The 12,803-nt window shown below is 39.0% G+C and overlaps 1 protein-coding gene across 1 annotated transcript in view; it reads left to right on the top strand.

The window, feature by feature from the left end:
- Positions 1-10,741, top strand: part of mllt3 (MLLT3 super elongation complex subunit) — a 135,627-nt gene extending 124,886 nt beyond the window's left edge. Inside the window, 1 exon segment of the mRNA XM_067261690.1 lies at positions 10,520-10,741. Within this exon segment, the coding sequence (XP_067117791.1) occupies positions 10,520-10,651 (132 nt within the window). The 3' untranslated portion in view covers positions 10,652-10,741.
- The last annotated feature ends 2,062 nt before the right edge of the window (positions 10,742-12,803 follow it).

Raw genomic sequence — 12,803 nt, 5'->3', positions numbered from 1 at the left:
GTCTCGCCAAGCTTGTGCGTGTGTCAAGGGAAAGGCTGAGTGTGTGAGAATGTGGAGCGCGCGTGCTGAGGAGCAGGGGAGACATTTCATTGGAAATTTCCTTAACAATTAGCCAAGCATGCATTTTTCAAATATTCACCTAAATTCAACTTTTCATCTTACAGTCAACTTTTTCTGAGATTTGTGTACTAAACATTCTCAAAAGTCTTCATGAACTTGTGATTGAATCAGAGTTTTTTGACTGGCGGATGTGTAAAGCATTATTTTAGCGTTAGAAATAAATTTGATTTCCTTCATTTCAATCATTTTTGAAGATATTAATTTGCCTTCCTACATGGGAACATGACGTAGTGTCTTTCACGTGACACACCAAGTTTGGTGTTGATATTTCAAAGATTTGCTGAGATTTGATCCAACTTCCTGTTTGGTTGCTTTGTTGACGATTTTGATTGGCTGTACTGGACAAACGGTTTTGAAATTCAAAAATCTGTTAAAGAATTCAGTGAGGGTTGCTCTGACGATGATACCTGCCAATTCTGGGGAAGATTGGACAAGAATTGTAGGAGAAGTAGCAAAAAAACGTGTTTCCTAAATCTTTATTGTACAAAAACATCCAATATGGCGGCCGTTATAGGTTATTGAGGCTTTTTTGTTCCTCATGAGAAATAGGGCATATCTAATGAATTTCAGAATTTTGGGACAAATGGGATGCGAATGGCATCACTTTGTAAATGGAAAATTGGGGCTTGGCCGTAGCGCCACCTATGGATAATGGTGCGTCATTTGTGGTGTGGTAGTTACTCCTGGCCTATACTATCAATGTTTCAGGATTTTGAGAACTTTTTCGAAAATGCATTACCATCAAGATCCACAAGGGCCTTCACTTCAAGCCAAGGAATGAGTGGGGGCTTGGTCAGCCCACAATTGCCTGAAATGTTGTGTATGCGTCTCGCCAAGCCCGCGCGTGTGTCAAGGGAAAGGCTGAGTGTGTGAGAATGTGGAGCACGCGCGCGCTGAAGAGCAGGGGAGACATTTCATTGAAAATTTCGTTAGCAATTAGCCAAGCATGCATGTTTCAAATATTCACATAAAATCGACTTTTCATGTTACAGTCAACTTTTCCTCAGATTTGTGTACTAAACATTCTCAAGAGTCTTCATATGAACTTGTGATTGAATCAAAGTATCAGTTTTTGACCGGCGGATGTGTAAAGCATTATTTTAGCGTGAGCGATAAATTCGATTTGCTTTATATCAATCATTTTTTGAGATATGAAGTTGCCTTTGCACATGGTAACATGTTGTAGTGTCGTCCACCGATATACCAAGTTTAGTGTTGATATCTCAAAGATTTGCAGAGTTTTGACCCAAGTTCCTGTTTGGTTACTTTTTTGCTGATTTTGATTGGCTGTGCCGGACAAACGGTTTATAAAATCAAAACGCCATGGGATAACTTTTGTGAGGCTTGGTCTGAAGATCATCTCTGGTCATCTTGAAGAAGATATGACAAAAATTGTAGGAGGAGTAGGCTTTCAAAGGTTTTTGATACAACCGGAAATAGCGGAAAATCTATATAACCGGAAATTGACGTCATAGGGTGCGTTGAACTCGTCTTGATCCAGGGAATCCAATGGTACCTCATTTTTGAAAATCGGTAATACGGTTCAAAAGTTGCGTGTGTAAACACAAGTCCAACTTTGACCCATTGGTGGCGCTAGAGTGGTCTGATGGGATACATGAAACTTGGTGTAGGTATAGAAAGAACTGTCCTTAATGAGTGTGCCAAATTTAACAAAAAGTTATCCAAGGGTTCTAGGGGCTGCCATTGACTCCCATGGAACTAGAATAATAATAATAATAATAAAACTAACAATAACAATAGGTTTCCTCCTTACGGAGGAATCCTAAATATAACTGCAAGCAGCAATGGCGGATTCCTCCAAACATTGCAAACCACTGAAAAATTTATATTCTTCACAAATTGTCACTGTAAAAATCCATGCTGCAGACTTACCAATGGGATACCAAATCTGAAATGCAATACCATCAAGATCCACAAGGGCTTTTATTTCAAGCCAAGGAGTGAAGGGAGGGGGCTTGGTGAGCCTACCCATTCCAGAAAGCCTTGTATCTTTGTGTACCAGGGCGTGGCCTGTAGCGTCACTTATGGGTGATATTGGGCCATTTGTGGTGTGGTAGTTACTCTTGGCCTATACTATCAATGTTTCAGGATTTTGAGAACTTTTTACCATTGCATACAAAATCGGAAATGCAATACCATCAAGATCCACATGGTCCTTTGCTAAAGACCAAGCAATGAGTGGGGCTTGGTCAGCCCACAATTGCCTGAAATGTTGTGTATGCGTCTCGCCAAGCTTGTGCGTGTGTCAAGGGAAAGGCTGAGTGTGTGAGAATGTGGAGCGCGCGTGCTGAGGAGCAGGGGAGACATTTCATTGGAAATTTCCTTAACAATTAGCCAAGCATGCATTTTTCAAATATTCACCTAAATTCAACTTTTCATCTTACAGTCAACTTTTTCTGAGATTTGTGTACTAAACATTCTCAAAAGTCTTCATGAACTTGTGATTGAATCAGAGTTTTTTGACTGGCGGATGTGTAAAGCATTATTTTAGCGTTAGAAATAAATTTGATTTCCTTCATTTCAATCATTTTTGAAGATATTAATTTGCCTTCCTACATGGGAACATGACGTAGTGTCTTTCACGTGACACACCAAGTTTGGTGTTGATATTTCAAAGATTTGCTGAGATTTGATCCAACTTCCTGTTTGGTTGCTTTGTTGACGATTTTGATTGGCTGTACTGGACAAACGGTTTTGAAATTCAAAAATCTGTTAAAGAATTCAGTGAGGGTTGCTCTGACGATGATACCTGCCAATTCTGGGGAAGATTGGACAAGAATTGTAGGAGAAGTAGCAAAAAAACGTGTTTCCTAAATCTTTATTGTACAAAAACATCCAATATGGCGGCCGTTATAGGTTATTGAGGCTTTTTTGTTCCTCATGAGAAATAGGGCATATCTAATGAATTTCAGAATTTTGGGACAAATGGGATGCGAATGGCATCACTTTGTAAATGGAAAATTGGGGCTTGGCCGTAGCGCCACCTATGGATAATGGTGCGTCATTTGTGGTGTGGTAGTTACTCCTGGCCTATACTATCAATGTTTCAGGATTTTGAGAACTTTTTCGAAAATGCATTACCATCAAGATCCACAAGGGCCTTCACTTCAAGCCAAGGAATGAGTGGGGGCTTGGTCAGCCCACAATTGCCTGAAATGTTGTGTATGCGTCTCGCCAAGCCCGCGCGTGTGTCAAGGGAAAGGCTGAGTGTGTGAGAATGTGGAGCACGCGCGCGCTGAAGAGCAGGGGAGACATTTCATTGAAAATTTCGTTAGCAATTAGCCAAGCATGCATGTTTCAAATATTCACATAAAATCGACTTTTCATGTTACAGTCAACTTTTCCTCAGATTTGTGTACTAAACATTCTCAAGAGTCTTCATATGAACTTGTGATTGAATCAAAGTATCAGTTTTTGACCGGCGGATGTGTAAAGCATTATTTTAGCGTTAGCGATAAATTCGATTTGCTTTATATCAATCATCTTTTGAGATATGAAGTTGCCTTTGCACATGGTAACATGTTGTAGTGTCGTCCACCGATATACCAAGTTTAGTGTTGATATCTCAAAGATTTGCTGAGATTTGACCCAAGTTCCTGTTTGGTTACTTTTTTGCTGATTTTGATTGGTTGTGCCGGACAAACGGTTTAGAAAATCAAAACGCCATGGGATAACTTTTGTGAGGCTTGGTCTGAAGATCATCTATGGTCATTTTGAAGAAGATATGACAATAATTGTAGGAGGAGTAGGCTTTCAAAGGTTTTTGATACAACCGGAAATAGCGGAAAATCTATACAACCGGAAATTGACGTCATAGGGTGCGTTGAACTCGTCTTCATCCAGGGAATCCAATGGTACCTCATTTTTGTAAATCAGTCATACGGTTCAAAAGTTGCGTGTGTAAACACAAGTCCAACTTTGACCCATTGGTGGCGCTAGAGTGGTCTGATGGGATACATGAAACTTGGTGTAGGTATAGAAGGAACTGTCCTTAATGAGTGTGCCAAATTTAACAAAAAGTTATCCAAGGGTTCTAGGGGCTGCCATTGACTCCCATGGAACTAGAATAATAATAATAATAATAATAATAATAAAACTAACAATAACAATAGGTTTCCTCCTTACGGAGGAATCCTAAATATAACTGCAAGCAGCAATGGCGGATTCCTCCAAACATTGCAAACCACTGAAAAATGTATATTCTTTACAAATAGTCACTGTAAAATTCCATGCCGCAGACTTACCAATGGGATACCAAATATGAAATGCAATACCATCAAGATCCACAAGGGCTTTTATTTCAACCCAAGGAGTGAAGGGAGGGGGCTTGGTTGAGCCTACCCATTCCAGAAAGCCTTGTATCTTTGTGTATCAGGGCGTGGCCTGTAGCGTCACTTATGGGTGATATTGGGCCATTTGTGGTGTGGTAGTTACTCTTGGCCTATACTATAAATGTTTCAGGATTTTGAGAACTTTTTACCATTGCATACAAAATCGGAAATGCAATACCATCAAGATCCACATGGGCCTTTGCTAAAGACCAAGCAATGAGTGGGGGCTTGGTCAGCCCACAATTGCCTGAAATGTTGTGTATGCGTCTCGTCAAGCTTGCGCGTGTGTCAAGGGAAAGGCTGAGTGTGTGAGAATGTGGAGCGCGCGCGCTGAGGAGCAGGGGAGACATTTCATTGGAAATTTCCTTAACAATTAGCCAAGCATGCATTTTTCAAATATTCACCAAATTTCAACTTTTCATGTAACAGTCAACTTTTTCTGAGATTTGTGTACTAAACATTCTCAAGAGTCTTTATGAACATGTGATTTAATCAGAGTTTTTTGACTGGCGGATGTGTAAAGCATTATTTTAGCGTTAGATAGAAATAAATTAGATTTCCTTTATTTCAATCATTTTTTAAGATATTAATTTGCCTTCTCACATGGGAACATGATGTAGTGTCTTTCACGTGACACACCAAGTTTGGTGGTGATATTTCAAAGATTTGCTGAGATTTGATACAACTTCCTGTTTGGTTGCTTTGTTGACGATTTTGATTGGCACCAATCATTTTTTGAGATATGAAGTTGCCTTTGCACATGGTAACATGTTGTAGTGTCGTCCACCGATATACCAACCGTCATAGGGTGGTGCGTTGAACTCGTCTTGATCCAAGGAATCCAATGGTACCTCATTTTCGAAAATCAGTCATACGGTTCAAAAGTTGCGTGTGTAAACACAAGTCCAACTTTGACCCATTGGTGGCGCTAGAGTGGTCTAATGGGATACATGAAACTTGGTGTAGGTATAGAAGGAACTGTCCTTAATGTGTGCCAAATTTCACAAAAAGTTATCCAAGGGTTCTAGGGGCTGCCATTGACTCCCATGGAACTAGAATAATAACTAGAGAGGATACAATTTCTGGGGAAATTGTAGGGTGTGCTTGCTTGCGTCGGTTGCACAGGGGTCTGTATATTTTATATAAAAATGCATCGGGCCTACTTATTATTTATAAAGATTACATAGATTTAAAAGCATCTTTTTTTTGCTGCTCATTTACAACTCAAAATACGAGTGAAGTGTAGAATGAAATAGATGTCTTCTCATTTCCCCTGCAAGAGGCAGCTGACAGGCTGAATCAAAACGAATACATTTGGCAGACCGGTGTAAAAATGGACCTAATCTCTATGACTTAAACGTCCTTTTAAGTTGTCCCTTCTCGTGATATTTTCAGGCATTTAGCCTACTCATATTGCATTCATTCATTAATAAAGAACCCCCTTTGAAGATTATTCTACGACTTTACCGGCAGAAGATAGAATCGCGATTCAAACAGTACCATCTGCTAACTGAAAATATGCCCCCAAAAACGTAAATAAGATTGACATTTATTTATTTAGCTCATTCATAAAAAGCTCACTGGTAGCGATCATTGTCAGTAACAACGCAAAATGCGATATAGCCCTGTGTGGAGAAGCTGCCCCGGTAAATTCTACTACTACAGTACAGTACTAGACTACTGCTGTGTTCGTCTTGGTAGCGATTGCGTTGGTTGAATTCGATTTAATGTTCCGTTGTACGGTTTAGGCTGAAATTAATTATTTTCATGAACAGATTGACAAAGTTTAGGCTGTGGCAATGAAGTTCAGGTTAGTAGTCAGATTGTTTCAACTATTGAAAGACTTTTGAGTAAGGGGAGTGCCGAACATGTTCTGTCGCCGTTTGACTTGAACAGCTGAGGAGTTTTTGTTAGCTACTGTACTCACACTAGTGTCTCGGGTAGGCTACAGCGTTGCAGTGAGCTACACTGGTTTGAAACCACAGGTAATGGTAATTTCACCAACAAATCGTTTACTAATGTCAGAATAAATCATACAACGAAAATGTATATGTGAGGAATGTTTATTTTAACGATTGAAAACAGATAAATCATAGACCACTGTAGTATGTGTTGCCCGGGCAACACAGGCTAATGTCATGATGCTAATACTTCAGTGAAATAGTAGACTACTGTTTCCGAAAGTAGATGTACGTCCTTAATAATATCAGCTTATATTGTACATTACACATCACAATTGTGTGTCATATCAAAAAGTAAAATGAGTAAATAGTTATCACCCTGGCCTCTTTTCTTGTGGCGTTTCTGCAGCTGCCTTGCAGTAAAGCTATAGTTAGCCTAGCTATCCCCCAAGTTAACAGATGCGAAACGAATGTTCTACCAAAGGTAGTCACGCGTGTTTTCGTGACGTTAGTGATGCGGTGACGTTAGTAACGTCAGTGACTGTGGCTAGCAAATTAGCCACCGTTAGCTTCACTTTTCGCCACAAAAACTTAACTTAAGCCCAAACCATGCAACGGAACGTAAATTCCAATAGAAGCAACTCAATCGCTACCAAGACGAAACTTTTGACACCTACGTTGTCTATGTAGGCCAAATATTGACTGAGTTTTAGGGGGGCAAAAAGAATAATAATAATAATAATATATATGTGAGAGAACAAAGGTTGTGCCCTTGCCGAAGGCAAAGCACACCCAATAACTAGAGAGAGTACAATTTCTGGGGAAATTGTAGGGTGTGCTTGCTTGCGTCGGTTGCACAGGGGTCAGTTTTTTAATTACATTTTTACAACTGATATTGTGTACTGATATTGATATAACCTGTGTATTTTATATAAAAATGCATACTTATTATTTATAAAGATTACATAGATTTAAAAGCATCTTTTTTCTTGCTGCTCATTTACAACTCAAAATACGAGTGAAGCGTAGAATGAAATAGATGTCTTCTCATTTCCCCTGCAAGAGGCAGCCTCATAGCTGAATCAAAACGAATAAATTTGGCAGTAAAAATTGACCTAATCTCTATGACTTAAACGTCATTTTAAGTTTTTCCCTTCTCATGATATTTTCAGGCATTTAGCCTACTCATTGCATTCATTCATTAATAAAGAACCCCCTTTGAAGATTATTCTACGACGTTACCCGGTAGTAGAAGATGGAATCGCGATTCAAACAGTACCATCTGCTAACTGAAAATATGCCCCCCAAAACGTAAATAAGCTTGACATTTATTTAGTGGAAAATCGCTCATTCATAAAAAGCTCACTGGTAGTGATCATTGTCAGTAACAACGCAAAATGCGATATAGCCCTGTGTGGAGAATCTGCCCCGGTAAATTGTACTACTACTGTACAGTACTAGACTACTGTTGTGTTCGTCTTGGTAGCGATTGCGTTGGTTGAATTGGATTTAACGTTCCGTTGTACGGTTTAAGCTGAAATTAATTATTTTCATGAACAGATTGACAACGTTTAGGCTGTGGCAATGAAGTTCAGGTTAGTAGTTAGATAGACTTTTGATTTAAGTAAGGGGAGTGCCGAACATGTTCTGTCGCCGTTTGACTTCCTAAACAGCTGTGTAGTGTAGATGTTTTTGTAGTGTGTCTCGCGTAAGCTACAGCGTTGCAGTGAGCTACACTGGTTTGAAACCACAGGTAATGGTAATTTCACCAACAAATCGTTTTCTAATGTCAGAATAAATCCTAAAACGAAAATGTATATGTGAGGAATGTTTATTTTAACGATTGAAAACAGATAACGCTACATCATAGACCACTGTAGTATGTGTTGCACGGGCAACACAGGCTAATGTCATGATGCTAATACTTCAGTGAAATAGTAGACTACTGTTTCCGAAAGTAGATGTACTTCCTTAATAATATCAGCTTATATTGTACATTACACATCACAATTGTGTGTCATATCACAAAGTAAAATGAGTAAATAGTTATCACCCTGGCCTCTTTTCTTGTGGCGTTTCTGCAGCTGCCTTGCAGTAAAGCTAAGGTTAGCCTAGCTATCCCCCAAGTTAACAGATGCGAAACGAATGTTCTGCCAAAGGTAGTCACGCGTGTTTTCGTGACGTTAGTGACGCAGTGACGTTAGTAACGTCAGTGACTGTGGCTAGCAAATTAGCCACAGTTAGCTTCACTTTTCGCCACAAAAACTTAACTTAAGCCTAAACCATGCAACGGAACGTAAATTCCAATAGAAGCAACTCAATCGCTACCAAGACGAAACTTTTGACACCTACGTTGTCTATGTAGGCCAAATGTTGACTGAGTTTTAGGGGGGCAAAAAGAAATAAAAATAATAATATATATGTGAGAGAACAAAGGTTGTGCCCTTGCCGAAGGCAAAGCACACCCAATAATAATAATAATAATAATACTAACAATAACAATAGGTGCCTCGCAGCTTTGCTGCTTGGCCCCTAACAATAGGTTTCCTCCTTACGGAGGAATCCTAATAATAATAAAACTAACAATAACAATAGGTTTCCTCCTTACGGAGGAATCCTAATAAAACTAACAATAACAATAGGTTTCCTCCTTACGGAGGAATACTACCAATTACAATAGGTGCCTCGCAGCTTCGCTGCTTGGCCCCTAATAAAACTAACAATAACAATAGGTTTCCTCCTTACGGAGGAATCTTAATAATAATAATAATAATAAAACTAACAATATCAATAGGTTTCCTCCTTACGGAGGAATCCTAATAAAACTAACAATAACAACAGGTTTCCTCCTTATGGAGGAATCCTAATTATAAGAAAAGGTAGAAACACTTGAGGTGGCTGCGCCGCTTCGCGGCTTGGCCACCAATAATGTAGGCTAGTTAGGTTATAGGTTTTTCAGTCAGTGCATTTGATAAATAATTGTGTCCATGCGCTTAAAATTATGATTAATGTAAAATTATATTCCTCGTCCGCCAGATCTTTTCATAAAAAATGTAATGCATATGTTTTTAGATCGGTTTATTTTATATTCTTTATACATTTTATAAATAACTTTTATGTCCATGATTAACGTTTGTCAATTTTCTTGTGTAACAAAAGAAACATGTATAAAGCACATCTGCCAGATTTTTACAAAATCACCCAATTTATTTTGGTGACGTTTTGTAAAAATCCGAAAGCAGCTCATCAAAATCTATTGGAGACCTAATGCATCAAAATACAACGCCGTATTTCAGAATGTTCTACGGGAAAAGCCAAACATATTAACGTGGAAGTCAATGTGCAACTCTAGGCGTCAAAAACGACGACAAAGGCACCCCCTGGCGTCAATATTTGACAAGTTGGGATGAGACTGGGTTGGTTTTATTCGATGAACGTGACTGAGAACAGGCCACATGTTAACAGTAATATATCTGGTTAAATCGTTTAAAAAGTGGCCCGTCACTTAAGAGATGTCTATTTATTTATTTATTTAATTATGGCACATTTAGTCCTCCATACACACTCTATCTTAAGGTCAGTTCCTCTCAGTATGAAGTAAGGTATACAAATTCTAGACTTTGTGGCTGGTATAGATTGTTTAAACTCACTGGTCAAACTCAGCTAATCGCTGGCTTTTAGTTGGCGTAGCTGGAAGTGGTCGTGCTTGAGATGTCAGAGGTGAGGGGTTCGATCCCAAGTATGGGCGAGCTTCGGCCAAGTGTACCCCCAAAGGGTGCGTAACCACATCTGTTACATTGGTGCCGTGACCCGGATTACATCAGGTTAGCTGCAGCCGACCGGCTGGGGTAGCTGTGATGTGTGGAGTGAGTTTAGAGGGGTAAGTGTAGACGGTGTAGATGGTGGTTACAAGCCAGTGAATCGCTGGCTTTTCGTTGGTGTATCTGGTAGTGGTCGTTCTTGAGATGTCCGAGGTGGCGGGGTTGATCCAGATTACGGGCGCGACCACGTCTGTTACATTTAGTCTTGAAAATCTGTTAATAGCAACATCACCACCTGCAGATTTATGCTGCATTCTGCTCTTTTGTTTTGCTTCTGCATTCCGCATCATCTTGTCAGTTTTCTTACAGTGTCTTGTTCCCACAGATAGTGAATCTCATCGAAGAGACTGGACACTTCCATATCACAAACACAACTTTTGACTTTGACCTCTGCTCTTTGGACAAAACCACAGTCAGAAAGCTTCAAAGTTACCTGGAAACGTCTGAAGTTTTGTAAGGCGAAGAGCTATAGGCTGCCAGTGGGTTTGGTGAATGTTAACTTCCTCTAACTACTATTTTGTCTCTTTTTACTTGAACTTTCACTGCAATGCAACCTGTTCCCTCCTTGAGTGAAACCAGTATTCGGTTTGGGTCCTTGTTCTTTCTTTCTTTAGTCAGGAGTTGGCTTGTGATAGACAAAGAACAGGTTTAACCACTACATCACCCTGAAAATTACCCAGGTTGACCAGATCACCTTATAAGCCTTGAAAATTTCACAATTCACAAAAACTAATTGAAAACACCGTATTGCTCTTACTTTACATATTGTTATCGTGTACTGTATGTGCGTGTTATATTTTGTTCTTTGTGACATGTATGTGCAACTGCCTTACTGCTTTATCAGGCTAATTTATTGAATTTGAGTTCCAAGTGTGTGTGATGGCGAGAACAGAATTATACTTGCACCAGCACCTCACAGCAAGCATATCTCATGCTGTATATGACAGTCAAGATCTTTATAACAAAAAAATGTGAGGAATTACTTGAGTGAAAATAAAATGTCAAAGCAGGGGAAAGCTCTTGCTGAGGTTATATGAAGTACAGAAAAGGGCAATGGAACAAGTCATGCACTTACAAAATCATAATTGTGGTATCAAACATTTGTATTTATACTGAATAATTATTTCGAAAAGGTGCTGCATTACATAGTTATTAGCTTGTGCTTGTTTAAAGCTGTAACTGTCCTCAAGATGGAACAGTCAATAATTACTTTTTTTTATATACAAATGTACTATTTAGAGTGCAGGACATCAGAACATCTTTATTTATTAAATGGGGATCTTAGTTGGCAAATCTGCATACATTTGGGGAGACGTTTTTGTGTCACTTGTTATGGTTAAAATGTTGTCCATGAACTAATTTTAGGAATAGATTTTGTTTGATATTCAAAGGCTGTACCATATGTGGGAGAATGCATGTGGTCTTTTTCAGGGGCCATGACAGCAGAATGTGCTGTTTAACCTTTGGCTTGACTTTTATGTTCCTTATGAGTTACTGTAAATCGTAGAAAATTATTTTTTTAAATTGAAAAGTAAAATATTCATTATTATGTACAAATAAAGTAATGAATATCCTGCATTGGCACTGTGATTTCAAAATTGTGTTGCATTCTTGTTCTTTACTGGAAAATATTTGATTGAATGCCCTATCTTTTCATATTTTGCCTTTGCTCTATTTCCAAGCCCAAATACATCTGTTTTGATTGAAAGAATATCATATATTGTTTGTGTCTATATAAACTGTATTTGTGTTAACTATGTTCTTTTTTTTTTTTGACTGACTGACTGACTCATCTTTAATGGAAACATTTCTTAGCATGGGGCTCCCTGGTAGCTCACTGGGTAGGGTGCGTACCATACGAGCTGAGGCCCACACGCAGCATCCCGGGTTTGATTACAGTTCTGGCCATTTCTTCCCCTCCCCTCTCCAATTTCCTGTCTATCTCTGTCAGTGAGGAACACAAGGTTGCTTCGCCCTCCATTGTCACGTTTCCTCTACACAGCAACAATGAACCCGAGCTAATGACTTGTGATTGTCTGCGCAATGACATTTAGACCACTTAAATTATTGATAGCTATCAGGATGTGAAGAGACCTTAAAATAAAAAATCTGGATACAATATCAATTCCTATTTTTAACACAACTTGCACTACACAAGTTCACTTGTGTACCTGGGAAGATCTGTCAAGTGCATATTTTTATTTGGAAGGATTTCAAAAGTATTTACAACCAATTCTTCTTAAAGATCCTGTAAAGTGGAATTGAAAATGAGTTTTAAGTTCATCACACCACAGAAGAATGTGTTGTTTACTACCCATCCAAATTCGAATGAAAAAAACAAACACAGACAAGTATGTTAAATTAGGCTTTGAAATCGTGAGAAAATCAGCAGTCTTCTCTGCTTGAGACTGGGGGGAGCCTGTCGCCTGAAGGAGCTGAAGCTCCGCCCCCTCGAATGTATTGAATTTAGCAACAACAGCAACACTAGCTTAATCGATTGCAGATATTATAACAGCCATACCTGCAGTCTCCAACTACTTCTAGAACATTAGCTACCATTTCAGCAAAATACCATCATTCTACACCGAGTAGCCTAATACCAAGTTAGC

The sequence above is a fragment of the Osmerus mordax genome, chromosome 23, assembly GCF_038355195.1.
Source record: "Osmerus mordax isolate fOsmMor3 chromosome 23, fOsmMor3.pri, whole genome shotgun sequence".
NCBI classification, from domain to species: Eukaryota; Metazoa; Chordata; class Actinopteri; order Osmeriformes; family Osmeridae; genus Osmerus; species Osmerus mordax.
The sequence above is the reverse complement of the archived record's forward strand: the minus strand, read 5'-3'. Positions and strand labels throughout refer to the sequence as shown.